General features: G+C 41.7%; 1 protein-coding gene across 1 annotated transcript in view; it reads left to right on the plus strand.

Annotated features, from left to right (window-relative positions):
• FGF18 (fibroblast growth factor 18) overlaps nt 1-10,244 on the plus strand; it is a 133,069-nt gene extending 122,825 nt beyond the window's left edge. The window contains exon 5 of the mRNA XM_019506541.1: nt 9,777-10,244. Coding sequence (XP_019362086.1) covers nt 9,777-10,043 — 267 coding nt within the window. The 3' untranslated portion in view covers nt 10,044-10,244. The remainder of the gene's footprint in view (nt 1-9,776) is intronic.
• The last annotated feature ends 9,920 nt before the right edge of the window (nt 10,245-20,164 follow it).

The raw sequence follows: 20,164 nt of genomic DNA on the forward strand, positions 1-20,164 counted from the left end.
GAAGATATAAATGAGCTGAAAGATTGTAAGAATCATGCCATGGATTGTGAAGAGAGTAGCATAGGCCTATCCACATTAGATTTACACACACACTTGCATTTAGTGATCAGTGGAGTGTTTAATCTGTGATGATCAAGAAACACATTTTGTGTACTTGTTTTAATTGCTCACTGTTGGATTTCAATTACAGATTTTATAAATGGAAGTTATTAAGTGTATGTAAACACCACCTTCACTAGTGAGGACGGATTTGAATGTAGCTACTTTGCCAGGTAGAACACTTCACATTTTAGACCATGTCAACCTGACATGTATAACAATAATGTAAATATTTAAGGTCTGTTAAGCTGTTTTATATTACTCTCAGTTGTAATGTCTTCAAAACACTTCAAATTAACACAGATACTATTGGATGGACTTAAGGCAGGAATTTTTCTATTACAGCCAAACTATGGACAGAATTCTTGTCTGCAGGCTCTCAATTACAGGTCTCTTGTCTGCTCTCTAGATCTTGGCTATGAATGGTGCTCCCCTTGATGTCACTGGGGGCACTAAGTGGGACTGATGTTCAGTTTAACACAGGATAATATGAAGGGCAGTGTAATGGTCTAAAGATATTATGAGTGTATATTAAGACTCTGGCTACCTTATCCTTTTCAGTAAAATCACCATCCTGGAGTACTTGTACAAAAAACCTTGAATTTTTGCTCTGAGCTAAAGCTAATTCTATTGACAGCTTTTTATACTGTTATTTTTTAAATATTGGCATTGGAATAAGAAGTGTCCTGTGCATCACTTGTATGAGGAGGAAATATTTTGAGAGTCTACTTGCCGAAGCAAGAGTGACAAAACCAAGGTCAAGCTATTTGGGACTTGGTGCAGCTCCTATTGAAGTGATTAGAAAGAATATTATTGACTTCACTGAGGAGTTGAATCAAGCTCTCAAAAGGCATTTAGGATTCAAAAATGTAGAAAACAATAATATATTGACAAGAAAAAGCAATGATAATAATGAAGAGGACAAAGGAGAAGGGAACTTCCTGCAAAGCTGTAGCACAAACTGATTTGGGGAGCAGAATGCAGGAGTTGGAAGTGTGTTCTGTGATGCTGTATGACATCTCTGAAGGAGCAGTCTTCTTGTGAAGTAGATGTGAAGGTAGCAGAAGAGCCTAGTTTCAGCTTGGCAGCTCAATTCCACTGTTGTTTCCTCTATTCTTGCTCTTGTCTCAGTGCTGTGTATTATCTTCTTTAGCACCTTCTGTGCATCATTCCCTTTCTGCTCAAGAGAAACTGGAAGGGAACCTTTTCCATTTTTTGTGAAGAAGGACCCTATCTCATCTCCTTGGGAACTCCCACTTACTTGGGCTTGATCATATTCCCAGTGATGCTTATGACAAAATCCCACTAGCTTCTTGATGGGAGGAGGTTCAGAATAAGGAAGTTTAGGATAATGGAAATCTGCTGGTTAGGGACATAGTGGGCCAAATTTTCAGCTGGTGCAATTGATCATAACTCCATAGATTCCAGTTTGCACCAGCTAAGGATCCTCCATTCAAGATGATGTCTAGTCACCAGGGAGCTGAATAGCAAGGCACAGATATTGTGAATGTAGTCATCTTTTTGTGCAGTGTTTTGATTTCAGAGGATGCCCAGAAATGCATTTACTTTTATCATTGGTTAAAAACAAAGAGAAATCATCCTGGTAGCCCAAGTCTGCCTCATCCCAGGAGAGGGGCAAAATCATGAGGCTACAGAATCGCTCCTTATTTGCTTTCCTCCTGTGCTTATGACTCTTACATTCTTGGCTGGCCATTGTCCCAGCTTCTACAGGAGGGGTGAGAGTGCCCTAGTTTAGCCTGTTCAATAGCATAGTGGCTAGGGCACTTCCCTGGGAAGAGAGAAGTGTGTACTTGGATCCCCTTGGGCTGAGGAGGGTCTAGAGCCCAGCCTTTCTACTGCCTGGGTGAGTGCTCTAACTGTGAGGCTACTGGGCAAAACATGGATGGCAGGACTAGGCAATGTGGACCATAAGTAAATGGAAGCATATAATATTCACCCTGAATCAGATGCTTGAGCTCTTGGGTCTTCTAGGTGCCTCTTGCCCTTGTTAAGTCCCTTTGGAGAAACCTAGCTCTTCCCATTCTTTGTACAGAGCACTTAGGTGCCCAGTTGTGGTTGGTTTGCTCCTCAGGGCTGCCTAAGTTTTCCTGTTAACCGCATAAGGATCCTGAATGCCTAACACTGGTCAAATCAGGTTGTTTTCCTGGGCCAAAGGACCTAGACCTTAGTCACTGGCATGCCTCACTATAGGTGTCTCTGAGACTGAAAAGGTTTGGGCCCACAATCTCTCCTCTGAAAATCAGAGCCTCTCAAGGTATGTCAGACTGGGCATGCAAAAATGCAGGCACCCCAAATTTTTCCTTGCTTTTGAAATGTAGGCCACACTATTACATGTATAAGATATTGTACAGGAATCAAAGACCCAGTGTGAAGAAAGCTTTTGAGTAACACTGAGAAGGGATCATTAAATGTACTGCACCTATCACGTGGGGGTGGTGTCAAACATAAAACTCAAGGGTAGAGCTAGTCAGGAATTTTTTGTGTAAGTGTGCTAATCAGAGAGCTGAAAAAAAAAATTTTTGGCCAAAAAGTTAAACTATTTTCAGTTTTCATATCCCCTCCTGCCCCCAAAGTCTTGTCTTTTCAAGGAAAACAGGCATTTTCCATGAAAATTCCTTTTAGCTGAATCCTATTTTCCATCACAAAATAAGTTTAACAGAAAATTCTGGTAGTCCAGCAGGAATTCTAACCAGCATAGTTTTGGCTGCAGGAACTTATGCAAACAGAGGTTTACCACTTTCTGTATAGGTGTGCAAGCCCAAAATTTTGCTTTGAGTTTTGGGTGTGGAAAAGCTTCAAAAAGCCATCATTAGTCAAAACAGTCACATTATGGTGTGTGTGTCAAAGCTGTAAATCATTCCAATCTCACTTGAAGGGTTTGAATCTCATTAAGACTGTCAAAAAATCCTGTACTCCCAGATGGTAATGAAATCTGTAACCAGGCAAGTTTCATGTGAGCTGCTGGTTATTACTTAGGAAGCACTGCTGGTGTATTCAATTGTACAAGACACAATTTGAAGAAGGTCCTTCCCCAGCTTCCAATCCAAAATTGGGGTGTCTCTAATGAAAACTTGGCACATTGTTACATGAGACTCTTCTATTCATGCCATAGTCTTTGACAGACAGAGGTATTTTGACATGATGGGGGAACTGAGCACAGCACTATGTAATGATCTGCACCATTTGTGTAGGGTTATCATTATTAGAGAACCCAAGAGGAGCTCAGAATTTGTTGGTACCACCACAAAGCCTGTCTTCCTAGCTAGATTTTTGAAGCATAAATGAGAGAACCCGTTTGGCTCTCCCTTTCCCATAAAAAGCTCAGGTGGCTTAGTGTTTCAGGCTAACGGGAAGGAGGAGAGGTGCGGCTGCACCTGCTAATGCTTTGGCTCAGTCCAGTGGCACAGAGGCTCCTGTGAATTCCCCCTGAGCAGCAAGCTGTTAGAGGATGTAATGTTGCTCAGAGAAGCACTCCTGCTGTAACAACAAAGAGCCCTTTGATCCTTTCCATTTGGAGAATTTAAACAAGAAAGCGAAACTACAATAATACCAAGTTGGGCCGTAAAAAGAGAGCGGGAGTGAGGGAGCACCAAAGAGCTCGTGGCTGCCATTGCAGAAGTAGCAAATGTTTTGACACTTAATTCTGCTTGGTGTCAATTCAAGATGTTCCAGGTTTAATACCAGAGATGCATTTGCCAAATGCTGTGCACAAACAGCTCATGTGACTTGGTGGTAATTCCTGAGCATTTTGAGAGATGCTGGCTGAAATTCACCCCCTTAAATTCCATTGATTTCAGTTTCCCCAGCAATGAACCCTGGCCCACTTTACACAAGTGGATTCATTATAGAGGTATGCTGCTAGCCACTATTGGGGCCCTGCTCAGTGAAGAAGCTTCAGTTGTATGCATTTCTCACCTTGATTTGTAATAGCAGTTGCAAAAATTTATAAAATGGAGATGCTCCATTGACATCAGTGAAACTATGCCAGTTTATACCAGCTGAGGCTCTGGGTCCTTTAGTGTAGCCAAAATTACTTTATCTTTACTTTACCTGCAGTGTTTTATCACCTTTATAGAAGTATGAGCAATATATTAGCATTTTATATGGAATTTAGCTGGAATTTAGATCAGAATTTCACACAACAATAGCTTATAAGAAATGTATTAAATATCTGACAGTTACTACATCTTCCTGTCTTCATTAGGGATGTGTAGAAAAAGAAGAAAAGCTCTGCAAATTAACGTCTCAGGAAAGAATTGACATCCTAGGAAAGGTTTTCTGATTTTTTTTTTTGCTCTCAGTTCTCAAAAGTAGTACAAGCTTTATATCATCACTACTGGACTGGAACTCTGTCTGCTGTCACCTCATCCACAAGGATGTGGGTCATGATCAATCATGCAAAACACAGCAAGCTGGAACCTTAACCTTCTATCTGGTTTAGGTTCCTGCAGATGGATGCATGTGTGCCAGGTGACCCATGCAATCAAGAAATGGCCTGCTATATATATATATCTGCTTTGAGAGTGACAGAAAGAAGAAAAGCAGAACCACTAAGCAGTTATGCTTTTAGAGCTTTTTCCTTTAAAGTTTCATCTACCCACAGACTCCCCTGAAAGCTAATATACTTCATGTGGACAACATAGCAATAAGTTGGAGAGAAAATCAGATTGGTTCTAACCTGCACGAACTGACTGGGCATCCCTTTAATGAGGGCTGCCTCTGTTATATCGGGGTGTTACACTACCGCTTTAGCCTGCGGTGATGATGAGGCGCTTGCTTTATTGCAGCTTATGGATGTATATTGTCTTTTAAAGCTGAAACTTTTATTTGTGATAGAAACATCAGGTGGCCTCTTTACACCTGACATACCAATGGGTATATTATGTCTTTGTAGGCTGGGACAGTTGCAACACTGAGCTTCCCTTCATTCCCACCCCAAACGAACAACTAGTCCACATCTATGATTTTCTGTGATAATTTTTACCTGTGTGGTTTAGGTGCTATTTGCTCCTGGTGTAATTCAGGAGGAAGCAATACAGATGCTAGCATGATGGGACAATAATTGCACCTAAAAGAGTTTGTTGCTCTTTTTAAGAGTTGAAATCAATAAAGCTGTTGTTTTACTGCAGCTAGGGAGCTGGCTGGAGAAGCATAGTTTGAGAGCATGTGTAATGAGAAAGAGCAGAGGTAGTTTCTTTAACTTTCGAATCACTATCAAATAATTCAGGAGATAATGCTGCACCTATGTTATTTATGCGGAATGACTATTAGGAAGGAAATAATAAAAGTAGAATGGGTCAAGGTTAGAAAAGAATGGGAGCAGCAGAACTTCTGTCCATTCTTGGGAACAGTAAGTTCAACAGCCCAAATACTACTGTTCCACAACTACTGTGTATAGCACGCTTCACCTCAAATGATCCCACAGCCCTTTCTGGCCACATCCACAGAAGCGTTCATGTGCATTTTGTTGCACCTCAAAGGCTTTTGTAGTGCTGCAAAATGCACCCTGTGCACAAGATTTGGTTCTTTGCGCTGCATATTTGTAGTGCAGAGCCAAATTTAGATACCAGGAGAACCCAGTATCAAAAAAAAAAAAAAAAAAAAGAATGCTGAAAAAAAAGCAGTGCGGCACACAGTGGCAGCATGCACCCGCTAAAACCAGAGCTTGGCTGGCCAAAGCCACACTCTGGCTGCCAGCCAGGTTCCACATGCCTGGGTCGCTGCCACTGGAGCCCTGGGAGATCCCCAGGATCCCAAGTAAGGCTGCTGGGGCCAGCCCAGGTGCTCGCTCCAGCCTCCCTTACCCTACCTGAGCAACTTGCCAGGTGCCAGAGCACACATGCAGGGGTGTTCCCCAGAGACAGCCAGCAAATATGTGCCACTGCTAGTTGTCCTTGGGGAAATACCCATGCGCATTTGTCTGGACGTGCCCTCTGAGTTTTCTATGTACAGCACTGCTACAGCCATCTATGGGGTGTCAGCCAGTGCACAGCACAGGAAAAGAGGGAGAAAAATAGGTTCCTAAACAAATATAAAAGGGATACATTTTAAAGACAAAACAATTAGAAAGGTGCATTTTTTCTGGTGGGAGTGACAGTTGGAGGGGATGCTGAATCTGAGTGAACCCAACTTCAGATTGGGATCCATACTCATAATGGAGTTTCCCTTTCTAATCTCTATCTGTACTATGTCTCACAAAGGTACTAGCCCAAGTTAAAATTTGCCTGTGTGCAGTGAGCTGGCACAAAACCTATGCATCACTTGCATCCTCTTTTGCAGACTTACATGGAGCTGATGTTTTGTGTAGACTTCGTGAGGGCCCTGCTTGCAGGGCTGATTTGCCCCACCTCTGTATTGCAGTGCAGTGGCATCACACTGGGGACAGGGCTGTAGTGTCCTTTCTGATGCTTTCAAGGTTACTGTTTATTTGAAACAAGATTTTCCAAAGTGTAAAACGTTAGTTAGAGCATGTCTGCTTTGTAAAGCACTGTTTGCCAGCCAAGTAGCTATAAAATTAACATATAGTTTGGCAGGGTCTCATCAGTGAAGTCTACTTAAATACTATGCAACTGAATATCAGTGGCATATGTTTGTACTAAGAATTCTTTGGAAAAAGAGGCAGCATGTTCAGGGAAAACATTTTTTTTTCCCCTTCAAAAATGCCAGTTTTGTCTCCAATAATGAAACCTGTGTAGAGTCATTTCTCTTTCCCTTTCTTCTTCTGAGTCTTTCTAAAGGGAGTAGCTGTCATAAACAGAACACGTTTCAGGATGAAACGATGCATCAGGAAGCTCCAAAGGCATTTTTAGTTCAGGATTTGCTGTTATTTTTCAAGAGGTTTAAAGCTCAGGTAGGTTGCATGTTAGGAACATATTTCTAAAGATTATGCCACCTTCCCCATTCAGGCTTAGTTCTCACTTACTTCCGTGGGACTTATTTATAGTCAGGTGCATGGTTAAGGGTCTTTCCTGAACTGCTGCTTTGTGAGAGTACATCTCTTAGGGGCCTGCCTGACGACTACTGAAGGAGATTCATTTGGGCTGTGCTGAAGTGTACAGCACTCTCAAGATAGGAAAATAAAGTAACTGAACTTCAGCACAGTAAAACTGAGGCCCAAATACTCTGCCCAGTGCCTTGTGCAAATAACCCTTCGTGCCCATTCCAGGCAGAGGAGCCACTCTGCAGGTCTCATGGCAGCCTGGCCACAAGGCCGCTCTGCAGCCCTGTCCTTGTTCTTCGAAGGACAGAAGTTCCATGTGAGTGGAATTTATATACCTGCTTCCACATATCCTGGAGTGGCAGAAAACCTTGTGGAGTTAGGAACTAGGAAGAAGGAACAGAATTATGTACTATCTTCTATCTTCATCTTTGTGCAAGGGAGCTGAATTATGTGTATGGAGCTGCCTGTACTTCTGTAGGTGACGGGATTGGCTCCTAAGAGAAGGCTTCGTATTCTAACCGGAATAAGAGAGAGACACAAGACTTGTTCACCAAGCTACCTAGATTCCTCCATGACTCCACACTCCATTCATTTTAATACTTTAATTTTATTAATTCTCCTGACAAATGAGGAGGAGGATGGTATTTTGCTCAACTGAAAGATATTTAAACCTACTTGAGCCAACATCCTCTTGTATCTACATCGAAATCAGTACAGCTCCAGCAGGGACAAATTTGGATCTGTGATGTTAACATGCTCCAACTTGAAAAGAAAAATATTCATATAGTTATGTAACATGGACCTCATCTTGAACCATGGATATCAATGAGAGCTTTGCCATACATTTGAACGAGAACATAATCAGGCTTTAAATGAGTGGCAACCACTGAAATCGAGATAACGTTTATAAATTGCATTATTAGAAGCCCCTAAAAGATGAATAGGGATTATTTTTCCCTGAGTAAATTATTTTACCGATAAGTTACATGATGTAGAGAACCTTCTGTATAAATGATTTATATTCTATGGTTCCACTCTCAGGGCTTTATAAAAGATGCTATAAAATAATCTATTAAGTACTGTAAAATAATTTATGTCTTGTCGTTACAATTTGTCCTAGCACATGTAAGAATTATTTACTTGGAAGGAAGCAGTTTCTGTTCATTATCCATGAATTATCTTAAAGTACTTGTAAATGTCACTTTTTCATATTAGCAAATGATTTAACTCTTCCTTTTCCAGGGCAAATTTATTCTCATGCACCTTGTTTGCTTCAAATTAGCCCTAAGCCTGCCCTGAAGCCACACCATCTCTTCCTACACCTCTTTACTGCTCCTCAGACTGTGCTGGCAAGACATAAGCACAGAAATTACCGTTAATAATAATAATAACACAGACAGCAGCAGCCATGCTCCCCTACACATACATTCTCTTCTTTTTTAATTCGTGTCTCAACTATGGGCATGTTCTTGTTTTACATAAGAAGGTGACATTGTAGTGCAAGCAGAACCGCCCTCATTGACAAGTTATAAATGGCCAAATTCTCAAATACTCTTGGCTACAAGATCATGGCTCGAATCCAGAACTTTTTTTGCAAATGCAGGAGATTGCTTGCTATCCTTCCAAATATGAGTTTGGCCAGTTCATTAGTGCCTGGTTTAGAGGTAGACTTAAAACTCAGGCATGTTATTGTTTAAGAAGTCCACATTTACTGGTAATTAATTTTTTTATCTTGTTTACTATTTTGAAAGATCTTTAAAAATATCCAGATCTAGGAAAATGCCAAGAGTTTAGGATGAACACATAAGGTATGTCCAGATGAGTACAGATGTGCTCTATGTGGTGCTGCAGACATTCTCTGCATTGCTACTTTGCAGTGTGGAGGGTGTATTTGACCCCCAGGAGATCCTCAAAGTGGTTTTAGGCCAAGATTGTTTTGTTTTATTTTATAACATAACACAACAGCTGAAGACAGGTTCTTGAGTCCAAGTAAATGACATGGGCCAGGGTTTTTAAAATTCAGTACCTAAATCAATAGCCAGAGGAGCATTGAGAAGTCCCAGTGACTCTAGGGGCATCCTATGTGTCAGCAGCTCTTTGTGCCTCAAGCTGTCTACCTCTCTCAAAATGTGTTGTTCACAGCCATATGTGGATAGTTAAAGTTTTTATATCCCTTCATAGTGCTTTGGACTATCAAGCAAGATTTTCAAAAGTGCCTGTAGGGATATATTCCCATGTTGCATTGACTCTGGTGGTTTAATGGGAGATGTATATGCAAGTCCTTAAGGAACTTCTGAAAATCCATGCAAACGCAATGCAAAGGCTAAGTATTATTTCTGTTTGCTGTATTTGGATTCTTACAAGAGACTATTTTAATGAAACTCCATATTTTATTAGAACAGACTTGAAATTCCATTATTGCTATTTTTCATGTGGGAGATGGTCAGTTAGCTGCCTAACTCCCATTGAGAGGTTCCCAACTGTGGTTTGTTCCCTAAAAAATCTCCCCTCAAAAACTGGAAGCTGGGTATGAGTATTAAAACAATAACTTCAAATGAAATTGTCTGTCTTTCAAATGACATTTCTTCTCCCACAGTTCTTAAACTGAAAGCAGGAGAGACCAGGACTGGATCCTGCAACTGCTCTCATCTGAAAAATGGGTATTTGGCAGATTATTTTACAACTCATTAAAATGAATTGTCTTTCTCTTTTGCAGCCTGATGGCACCAGCAAAGAGTGTGTTTTCATTGAAAAAGTTCTAGAAAACAACTACACAGCACTGATGTCTGCAAAATATTCGGGCTGGTACGTTGGATTCACCAAAAAGGGAAGGCCACGGAAAGGGCCCAAAACCCGGGAAAACCAGCAAGATGTACATTTTATGAAAAGGTACCCAAAGGGTCAAGTGGACATACAGAAACCTTTCAAGTACACGACAGTGACCAAGAGGACTAAGAGAATACGACCCACCAACCCCAGTTAAAAAATAGACAAAAACAGTGTCACAATAATAAACCACAAAAAACTGCACCAGAGGAATATTTTTACATTAAAAATAAGGAAGAAGCTCTATTTTTGTACATTGTGTTTAAAAAAATAATAAAAGTTAAAAAAAAAAAAAAAAAAAAAAGACTGATGGCAAACGCTGGGGAAAGCTGTTAGGATTTTATTGTGACTTGAAAAACAAAATGAACTGCTCTATTTAAATTGACTTCTTGTTGTTGATGACACTTAGGTGCTTATTTCTCTTTTGGAATGGACTTTTCAAGCAGATCCCCAGAGGAAAAAATAATTAATTATTAAAAAATAAATAAATAGGATAAAACCAAAGAAAACCAAAGTTCTTTCCCAAAGTTACTGAAACCTTGACCCAGAAATCGCCAGTTTTGCAGTAATCTATTTATTGTCTGCTGCAAGCTGTTCCAAGACAAGATGGTGTGCGCCGCAGTGATTGAGTTTCCGTGGAGTTCTCAACGCATCGATCTTCTGTAACCTTTTTGACGACATAAGGTTTCACGGCTCTGTGATCCTGCATTATGCTCAGTTCTGGAGAATGCTGCTAAATACATTCAAGTGACTAAAAATGACCTAGTACACCAATGATAAGGGAATATTTTAAAACCAGCTATATTATATATATATTATATATATATAAGCTATTTATTTCACCTCTCTGTATATTGCAGTTCCATGAACCAAGTATTACTGCCTCAACAATTAAAAAATTATTTAAAACACATGTACATATTGCTGCTGTTCAGAATTTTTCCCCCACTGCCTCAGCCAATCAGTTATTGCTGTGAACTTTCATCTTTTTGTAATGGTGTCTGGGCACTTGCTTCTTACTGAAAACTTGATTTTCAGTCTTCCCCTGAGTCCAACAATCCCCCCTCAAGTCTTCTTCCTCCCCTGAAAGTAGAGTAGATTTGTCAGTGGTCTGGGAACCAGGAATCCCTGGAGTTTCTTCTACTACTGAAGTTTTGTCTGGAACAAGTGTTAAATGAATGCTGCTTGCCCAAGTTGCTAACACAACCAACTATGCTTTGTAAAACTCTAGCCATGTGTATGATAATTCTCACCTAGACTTTAACTTGACCAACCTAACATGCAAATGTACAACTTCCTTTTCCTTGGTTAGAGTTTTAGAAAGGATTCTTTGTGCTTACAACCTGGCATAATTTAACAAAACATTTTAAAATCCTAGTCTAGACAAGGATTTGGCCTCTGATAAGTCACTTACCCTTTCTGTGACCGAGTTTCCCCTCTATAAAATGGGAATAACAATGATTATTTACCTAACTGGGGTTTCGTAAAGATGAGTAAGTTAATGGAACCTGTTAAACCTTGTGTATATGTTAAGTATTAATGGAAACAATAATCTATATAATACTGTATATTGACCTGTTTACCTACAGTCAGGGTGGATGGAGAACAAAAAAGAAAAAGAAAGGTTCAAGCAAAATAATGGTTGACTTGAAACTTTGACTGAAATTCTAATCAATTTTGCGAATTAGGAGATTTCACTTGTTGTTTTCACTGTGCTGTTTAAATGCATCTCTGCACTTCCTGTTCCAGTCATGATCTGGAAATGCTGAGATGCATTCAGAAAGCTTATTCTTGCTAATCAAGAGAACAGCTTTCAAAAATATCTTGAGAAATCTTATTATTGTGAGAGTTCCAGACATGCTTTACATATCAGAGCAGTTTGGAATGTGTTCAGGTAATCATGCAAACTTTGGGATGCTTTCTGAACAGTATATCAGACCTTTCAAGTCCAAAGAAAATTAAGCAATGCTAAGCAATCTTACTTCTCTTTGCCTGCAGAAAAAACTGACAGCATCACAGGCGAAACTTTCCCTGAAAGCTGAGCATTTACAACAACTTGAAAAACAATTAATCAGCTGAAGACCACAACCAAGACCAGAACTCCATTGTGGTAGGGTAGTGTATGAGCAATGAGCAAGAAACATAACTCCTGTATCTCAAGAACTCACCATCTAAGTAAGCAAGGTGGAAAAAGAGTAGGAGGGGATGCAGAGTGGTGATTTGACTTGTCCAGGGCACCGTGGTACACCAGTGGCTGAACCAGGAATAGAACACAGGGCTTCTGCTGCCCACTTGAATGCCCCTTCTGCTGGTCTGGACTGCCTCCTCTGTTCTGCTCTCTGTTTTAGGAATCCCTGGGCTTATTAGCCAACCATTTGCTTATGTGTGAGGGGAGAGCCTCATTAAAAGAAAAGAAATAAGTTGGGATTGCCACTGATGGGAATTGGAGGTATGGGCTTCTGTACCACTGCCAGTCTTGCCCATTGATGCTTTCAGTGTGTGCAACTCCCTGTAGGGGCATGAGGGAACCCTTAGATACCTCCTTTCATACACGGTTCTAGCAGCAGCAGTGACAGGACTTTTTCTGGGAAATGCAAATCTTTGAAATGTAAATGAAAACTCATGCAATATTACCAACCCCAAGTGTTCAAAAACATGATATTGACTTGCACAATCTTGAGATTGTATAAATAATATATTTTAAATTTTTGTTGGTGCTGAAGTCATTTGAGCTTACAGATTTAGTCTTCAAATCATGAGCACAATTTTTTTTCATTTAACATGAAGTTGGTAGCCTTGTGATTATCACAGGACTCCCAATGCTGGAGCTTTAAGAAAATCATCAGAAATCACAGGCTCATGGCAGTTGGTAGCACTGGACATCTGGCAGTAAGACCAAGGAGAGAAGTGTAACAGCCTTTTCTAGTCGGAGGCAGATCTAGAGGGGGTGCAGTAACATGGCCATACCCCCCTGTCTGACAATGCAGCAAGAGCAGCAGCCAGGGACTTTTTTAAATCCCCAGAGAAAGCAAGAATTCCTTCCCTACTTTACCCTCCATGGTCAGAGCACAGCCCTTCCCTTGCCTGCCGCTGTCATGATTCTTGCCATCTTGAGGGTGAGGGAGCTCATACCACATTCCAGCCAGGCTGCATAGGAACTGGGCTCAGTCTGGAACAGTGGCAGCAATGGTGGCAGGTGAATGGGTTCCCCTGACTTGCCTGGTAGCCCTGGGAATTCCTTGCCAGCACATGGAAAGGGAACTTACTTGCTAACCTGCTGCTGCTGTCCCAGGATGAGCCCAGCACCTGTGCAGTCTAGCTGGAGTGGCTCTGGAGCTTCTCCTGCCCCTGGGACAGTAGAGACAGTGGCAGTGGCAGGTGGGGGAGGGGAGAAAATGGAGTGCTTCTGAACAGGGAGGAGAAGGGGGGAAATTCTTACTTGTTTTGGGGATTTAAAAAGTCCCTGACTGCCGCTTCCAGAGTGCCAGTCACATCCCTGCAGTGCCAGTCACTGCTCCTGCACTTGGCTTTGTAAAATCCTGGATCCACTAATATAGGGCTATGAAGAGTGAAGCTAATATGGAAGCCAAGTATATATAGACACAGAGCTGGAGCCAAGTCAGGGAGCTGTTAGGACTCCATTAGCCTACCACCCACCCATGTTGAGGGGATGGGCAGGGGGGAGTGGATTCCTTTCTGACACCAATAGTAGCATGTACCTGTGGATTAGTGGAGGTGATGGTGAGGATCCTTTTGGATTTGTCTACAGTTGTAAATTGTGGGGCCCTGTGTTCTGGGGAAGTTCAGCAGTATGGTGGTGGTGGTGGTGGACAGTGCAAGCAATTTGCAGAGACTGATTTCTTCAAGGGTGTGGGAATGATCCTCAGAGTCTTTTCCTTGATACTTGGCCATGTCATCCTCATTGCAGTTTCACTGGCAGAAGGCTGGGGCAAAAATGGGGGAGTTGACTTCCTTTGTTCTCAAGAAGAAAAATGAGGATGGGAGAAGATAAGGGCTGGTTTTCTGCCAGAGGAGAGGCCCAGAGGCTGGGAGGAGCTTCACCCTGTTTTTGAGCCTAATGATGAGGTCTGGAGGAAGCCTTTGTACAAGGGGAAGAGGAGTTGTAGCCCACAGCACCGACCTCACCACTTCAGCTAATGGGGTGAGTGCTTAATATTATAGAAGTAGTAGGCTGTTATTTTCTTGTGCGCTCCAGCCATTAGTGGAAGGGCTGATACATGGTTTGCCATTGGTTTCAGCTTTGCCAGGTTAGGCTGGCTAGCTGGAAGTGAATCAGGACTCCTGGGGCATGTCTACACATGCATTAGTGCGCCTTTTCTAAGGTGCATTAAGTTTAGTACCTCCAATGTGAGGTACTAAATGTGCATTAGGCTGCCCTAATTTACAGTAGTGCATTTGCACAGTTTTTAAGTGATCCTTAATGAGCAGTAGACTATTTTACTGTGCATTAGTGTAATGTCAGTTTTTTATGTGATTCTTTAATGCACAGTAAAATAGTCTACTGTGCATTGAAGTCTATGTGTTGATGTATCCCTGGGTTATGTTTCTGGCTGGAGGATGATAGTGTGGTCTAGCAGTTAGGACAGGAAACTGAGTTAAGATTCCTGGGAGCTATGTGTTAATCATGGTTGTGCTCATTAATATGTATGTTTGAAAGGTGATTAGGCAGAAGCACTTTTGCTTTTCAGACATTGGAGCCATACACTTAAAATAATCCTATGGAGAATCAGTGTGGCTAAGTGGATGCACATTTGGGCTGTTCTCTTGAAGCCATCAGCTCTATTCCTAGCTCTGCCGAAGTGACCTTGGATGGGCTCTCAAATCCATGGTAACCTTCTTTGTAGAAAGGAAGGAATAATAGTGACCAGTTTATTACATTAGAATCATAGGTTTTGATCAATAAAAATGTTAATGAAGGGCACAAGATTATTAACATCATCCAATGCAAAAAAAAGGAGAGACAATTCAGTGTCTTGGTTTCCAGTACAGAGTATGTCCCTGTAGGGCAAAAACTGGTCATTCTGTTGGCAGGGGACATCCAGAAAATCGGCAGTGGTGGGTACTGAGGGCTGCTGAATATTTTTTTTTTAAATCTGACCAGTGGACAACAGCTCCACTTAATTAGCTTGGCATACTTGTTCTAAGGAGCAATTCTGCAGGAGACACCTGTGTCACTGCATGTCAGGTTCCCCTGTGTGGTCTATGACAAACAATTTCCTTCTGGGTTAGTTTACAAACAGTTTTCAAAAACTTGATTAAAATGTTTTCTTTTCCTGTTGGTCTGAAGATTATAGACTGGGCAAAAGTTTGTACTTTATATATCTTTGCTCCAAGAATTCTTCAGCCTCCTTGCTTGTGAGCTGAGGTTTATATGGACTGTTAATTTTAGGTTTACTTTGTAAATGTAAGCTGTTAATGAGTATTTACTATGGTGACAGTAAACTCAAGAGCAAAGGCTAATAGTGGTCATCTGCCTGAAATAATCAATGGCAGTTATACGCATGGAGTTTGGTTGGGAACATTTTAAACATACACATTAACTAATTAATAGTATATCAGTGCTTTCTCAAATGATACTGCTGTATCAGTAGCAACATTGTCCTTTCCAAAAATGGACAAGGACATTCAGTGAGGGAATGTAGTGGTGTTGTGCATTATGTGAGAGGCAAGGGTATTTTGTGGGGTTATTTCTTCTACTGGATCTATTGCATGATTGGGAGACATTTTAGATGGGCTTTCAAATACAAAGTACTCTGCTTCCATTGTGCATTGTGTCCATTTTGTCATGAGCCTAGCAAGTAACTCTTGATGCTGTAGTATTTCCTGCCTCAGGCAGGGGGGTTGGACTAGATGACTTGCAGAATATGTAAGTCCTTGTCAGGGTATACACTCTGAGCTGTGGATAACAGCTCCACTGAATTAGCTGTTCATCTCTAAACTCTGGTTAAGAACTTTGCGGCTGGTCTAAACCAAGCCCACAAATCCCAACAGCCCAAAGCTCTTTGAGGAGTTTGGATCTTTAGTACAGATTTAAACTCCGTAGTTTTGACATTATTTCTTGCATTTTGAAGACTGTAAGAGAGTAAGACATGTAGGTCAGCAAATTTCCCACTCCTTGGCTGCTATCTAGGTTGGTGAAATCAAAGCCTCAGATGCTGCCTTAAACTATTATGTAGTTGACACTAATGTTGTGCCTATTGCCAGAGGAATCAGTTTGATATCATCATTGCTACGGATACCGGTATTGGCAAAGGTAAGTGAGGCGAGCCATCCATAACAATATTATCACATCCTGCTTTACGCCTCTCTCTCCTGGCTATTGTAGGATGCACGGTCTGGCTTACCTGAAACCTTTGATAGGCAAAGACACTGTCAGCAGGTGGTGATCAACCTGCCAGGTATGTTTACATTCCCAAAGCTGAGGTTTTCAATTACACAGACAAAAGCTTGTGCAGAGTTTCCTGTTCAACAACAGAGTATTTTTGCTTGACTGTGGCACTGTTTATGCAAATGCAGCTGTCATCTCAGGCTTCTCTTATGGATCCCTATGGCTGCTGCACCTGGGCCACAGTCAGATTGTTTGAGCCTAATTTGCCTACACTGTAAACAGTCAGCTTTTAACAACCCTTTCCATTGAGAGCAGAAGATATCCTTCTCCTTAGAGGACTTAAATTTCAAATGGGCCTCACCGTAGATTACTTGTTGCTTTTCTTTGATCAGCATTGGTCCAACAATGCTGCATCACACAATGGCTTTTCTGGATGTGACAAATTTTTTTGTTGGTTTAAAGCATTGGGAATATCTATTTTAAGAACATGGCTGCAATTTTCAGGCAAGAACATGTGGGTCATTTTTGGCCAAAGTGTTAAGGTCCTCATCAGTCAATCTATTGTGTGCAGTCTGGTGAGATCAGCCCCAAGTTACCTCAGGCATACAGGGGAGTTGTCTATAAACACTGAGGAACGCTGAAGTTTGTTCAGGACGGTGGGAGTAAGGTTTCTTTCAGTGAAGCTATGGGTAGTTTTTTTCCATTGGTTTCAATGGATAGCTAATCAGAATATAACACAATGATTTTATGTAACTTCTGGAGCCAGGACTACAGCATATTTTAGTCTTTCCATGCCATTAAGACTGGTTCCAAAACATAACATTAGAGTACCTACTTCCATACAAATAAGCTCTACTGTGACCCTCCATCTTTTCCAGCCCAGGCAACAGTTTCCTGCCTATCTCCCTTGAATACCATTCCAATTTAGTAATATGGGAAGGACCACAGTATCCTGTTGTTGACCTCCAGGTGACTTATTACCCTCTCAATGACTCCAGATTAATGTTCCATGATGCATGTTTTATGCGACTACCACAGGGATGTCAAACCCGCAGGCCAAATGAGTGGCACAGGACCGGTTCATGGGCCTAATAAATGCCATTGGGCTGGCCCCACATGCTGGATTCAGCCCACAGATCCCCTCTTCCCACCCCGTATGTGCTGGATTCAGCATCCCAAGCACCTGCTGTGTACCATTTGCAGGGCCCACTCTGGCCAGTCTGGGACATGAGTTACATGTGGCGACTGTTCCAGCCAGTCCTGGGTCCTTGATTGGCTGGAGTAGGCACCAGGTGTGATGCAGTCCCAGAGTGGGTGCTAGACCTGGCGTGCAGGGGACCCCTGCATGCTGGATCCAACACCTGTTCTGGCCAATCTGGAATGTGTTGCATGTGGTGCCTGCTCTGGGACCATATGTGGCATACTCCAGACTTGCTGAAGTGGGTGCCATGGGCACATGTGACATGTGGGTCTTCTCAGGACCCAGGTCCAGCACCAAGGGCCAAATGATGTAGCTCTACAGACAGGATCCAGCCAGCAGGCTGCATTTTGACACCCCTGGGCTATCATGGAAAGTCAGGTATATATGCATATTTTCCTGAATTATTTTCCAGGCACTAAAAATTTACACATAAGATGCACAGCAGCTATTTAAATGCCTATGTCTCATATCAGCCTTATCAATCAAATGTCCAAGGGATATTTATAAACCTTTAATTTTTTTTTAATATTCATATTATTGGTTTGGATACTGGTGATTGGAGGATCCCTTACAGAAGTGCACCTCCCAGCTGTAATTTGGAATGATTTTTGCCAAATGTTCTGAGTTACAGCTTTACCCCAGACCAAACAGAAGTTCACTGTTGGTTCCAGGGGGGAGGGGACTCTAGCTGTGGGCTGGGAGCCGGCAGCCAGTTCCCTTAGCAATGGCCAGGGCTCTCTGCCAGTGCTCCCTGTTTTCAGAACAGAAGTGGGAAAAGGCAGTGGAGGGAGCTCATTTTGGGGGCTACCCAGCTAATGCTGAAGGGTGGGGTGGGTGAATTGGAGCCCTGCCACCTCAGTGGGGGGGAGGGGGCTCCAATACACCTGCCCCACCTTTGGAGATGGGGGGGGGGATGAAAAACCCCTAGACTGAACTCCCTCCACTCCCTTTCCCCCCTCCCATTCTGAAAACAGTGACAGGCTGGGAGCTGCGCAGACACAAGTTACAAAAGACACTACATTTTGAAATATCTTTATCTGATCCGTCAGGCAACGAGGGGTCAGATTTTCACTTGATTGGCCGTTTTTGAAGCTGTCTGCAGCCATGTACTTGTCACAGCTATAAACTGCTTTCTGTGGCCAGATCAAGTGAAAATTGTCACTTCTGTCTGCACCCATAATCTCTGCAGACCATGCTGTTTCAAATAATATGGAGGGAAGACACTAAGTAATGGGAAATAATAGTTATTGTTACTGATGGTCACATATTGCGTGGGGGTGGTAGAGGTGATGGTGGAGAATACTGCCCTACAATAGATCAAACTGTATGCTGCTGAAAGGAGAGGAACTCCTGAAATGAATGCAACTAACTGTAAATTGCAAATCTTATTTAATTAAAGCACAATACTCCACTTATTTTCTCTTGAAATAGGAAGTGGAATGTTTCTTTATAAATTATGTGTATATGCTTCAATCCATACAAAGAAGTGCAACTTTTAATAAGTGGAGAGCAGCTCATCCTTTGTCTGCTTGGTCCTCGCCTTTCCTGGTATGACTGCCATATAGTGTTCTGATGAGTGCAAATAACAGCACATTGCACATTCTGTGCAAGTTCTGTAAAGTGACTATTTGTCTATGAGGAGCTGAAAGGAGATCCAGGCATTGATTTCAAACGGCCATCAGATGACAATGATTTATTGCATCTCCCAGGTTGAGATGTACTGTGGCTGGTGACTTGAAGGTGAAAAAAATTGAACGCATGCATACACAAACACACATCCCTCCTTCTATTAGTTTTTACACAGTAAGAGAACCTGGAAGTTCAGCAGTGGAAAACTGTCCTTCTACAATTTGGGATGTCATTTTTATAGAATACAAAAATAAAATGATCTTTCCTATTGCTAGAGGAACTGCATTATTTGAGTTATGTAGAGAGCCATTGTTTGCTGGAGTCAGGCAGAAGGAACTGGAGACAATACTTAACTTCTTATGAAGTCAAGTAAAAATGACTTCTGCTGAGCTGCATTTGCTTGCTGTGTTATCTAGGATAGACTCAGCTAATCATGGACACAGAGATTTTAACTGTCTGAATTTAAAAAATGCTTTCTCCTCACAACTGCTCACTCTTCACACATTTAGTTCTTGTAATGTATTTGTTTTGCTAATTTTCTGACCGCTCACCATAGCGTCTTTCAAGGTGGACAAAACTTGAGTTTCTAATACAAATTTTGTTCCTTCTTCACAAGCCATCTCTATTTTACCAAATGCCTGTTTTTTTTAAAGAAGGGGGGTACTCATAACACTGCATAAAGTCAAAAGCAGCTTCAGGTACTCAGCACTATAACCAGACATCAAATAAATTTGGTGGCTGAACTGAAAAACTGGGGGCAGTGGGGGGGTGGGAAGAGGGCAGGGGATCAATTTGGTCTGATCTAAATCAAATATTTCTCTCTGGCATTTTAGTTAAATGAAACAAAAATATTTTGGGTCAAATAAAATTATTTACTTCAGTCCGAAACAAAATCTTTTTAAAATTGAGGACAATTTGAAAACTACAAATGTTGTTTCAAAATGAGAAGTCAAAAGTTTTAGTTAGGAAAGGCTGCAATGAAATGCACTGTCTCTTTCAAAATACAACTTTTGAAAATGCATGCATTTGCCAGTGCTGGGAGCTGCTCCAGGAACCCAATCTAAGTAAGCTGGGGAGAAGGGAGGGGTGGGCAGGATCA

Source organism: Gavialis gangeticus, unplaced genomic scaffold, assembly GCF_001723915.1.
Source record: "Gavialis gangeticus isolate Ggan-Ray unplaced genomic scaffold, GavGan_comp1, whole genome shotgun sequence".
Classification (NCBI taxonomy): Eukaryota; Metazoa; Chordata; order Crocodylia; family Gavialidae; genus Gavialis; species Gavialis gangeticus.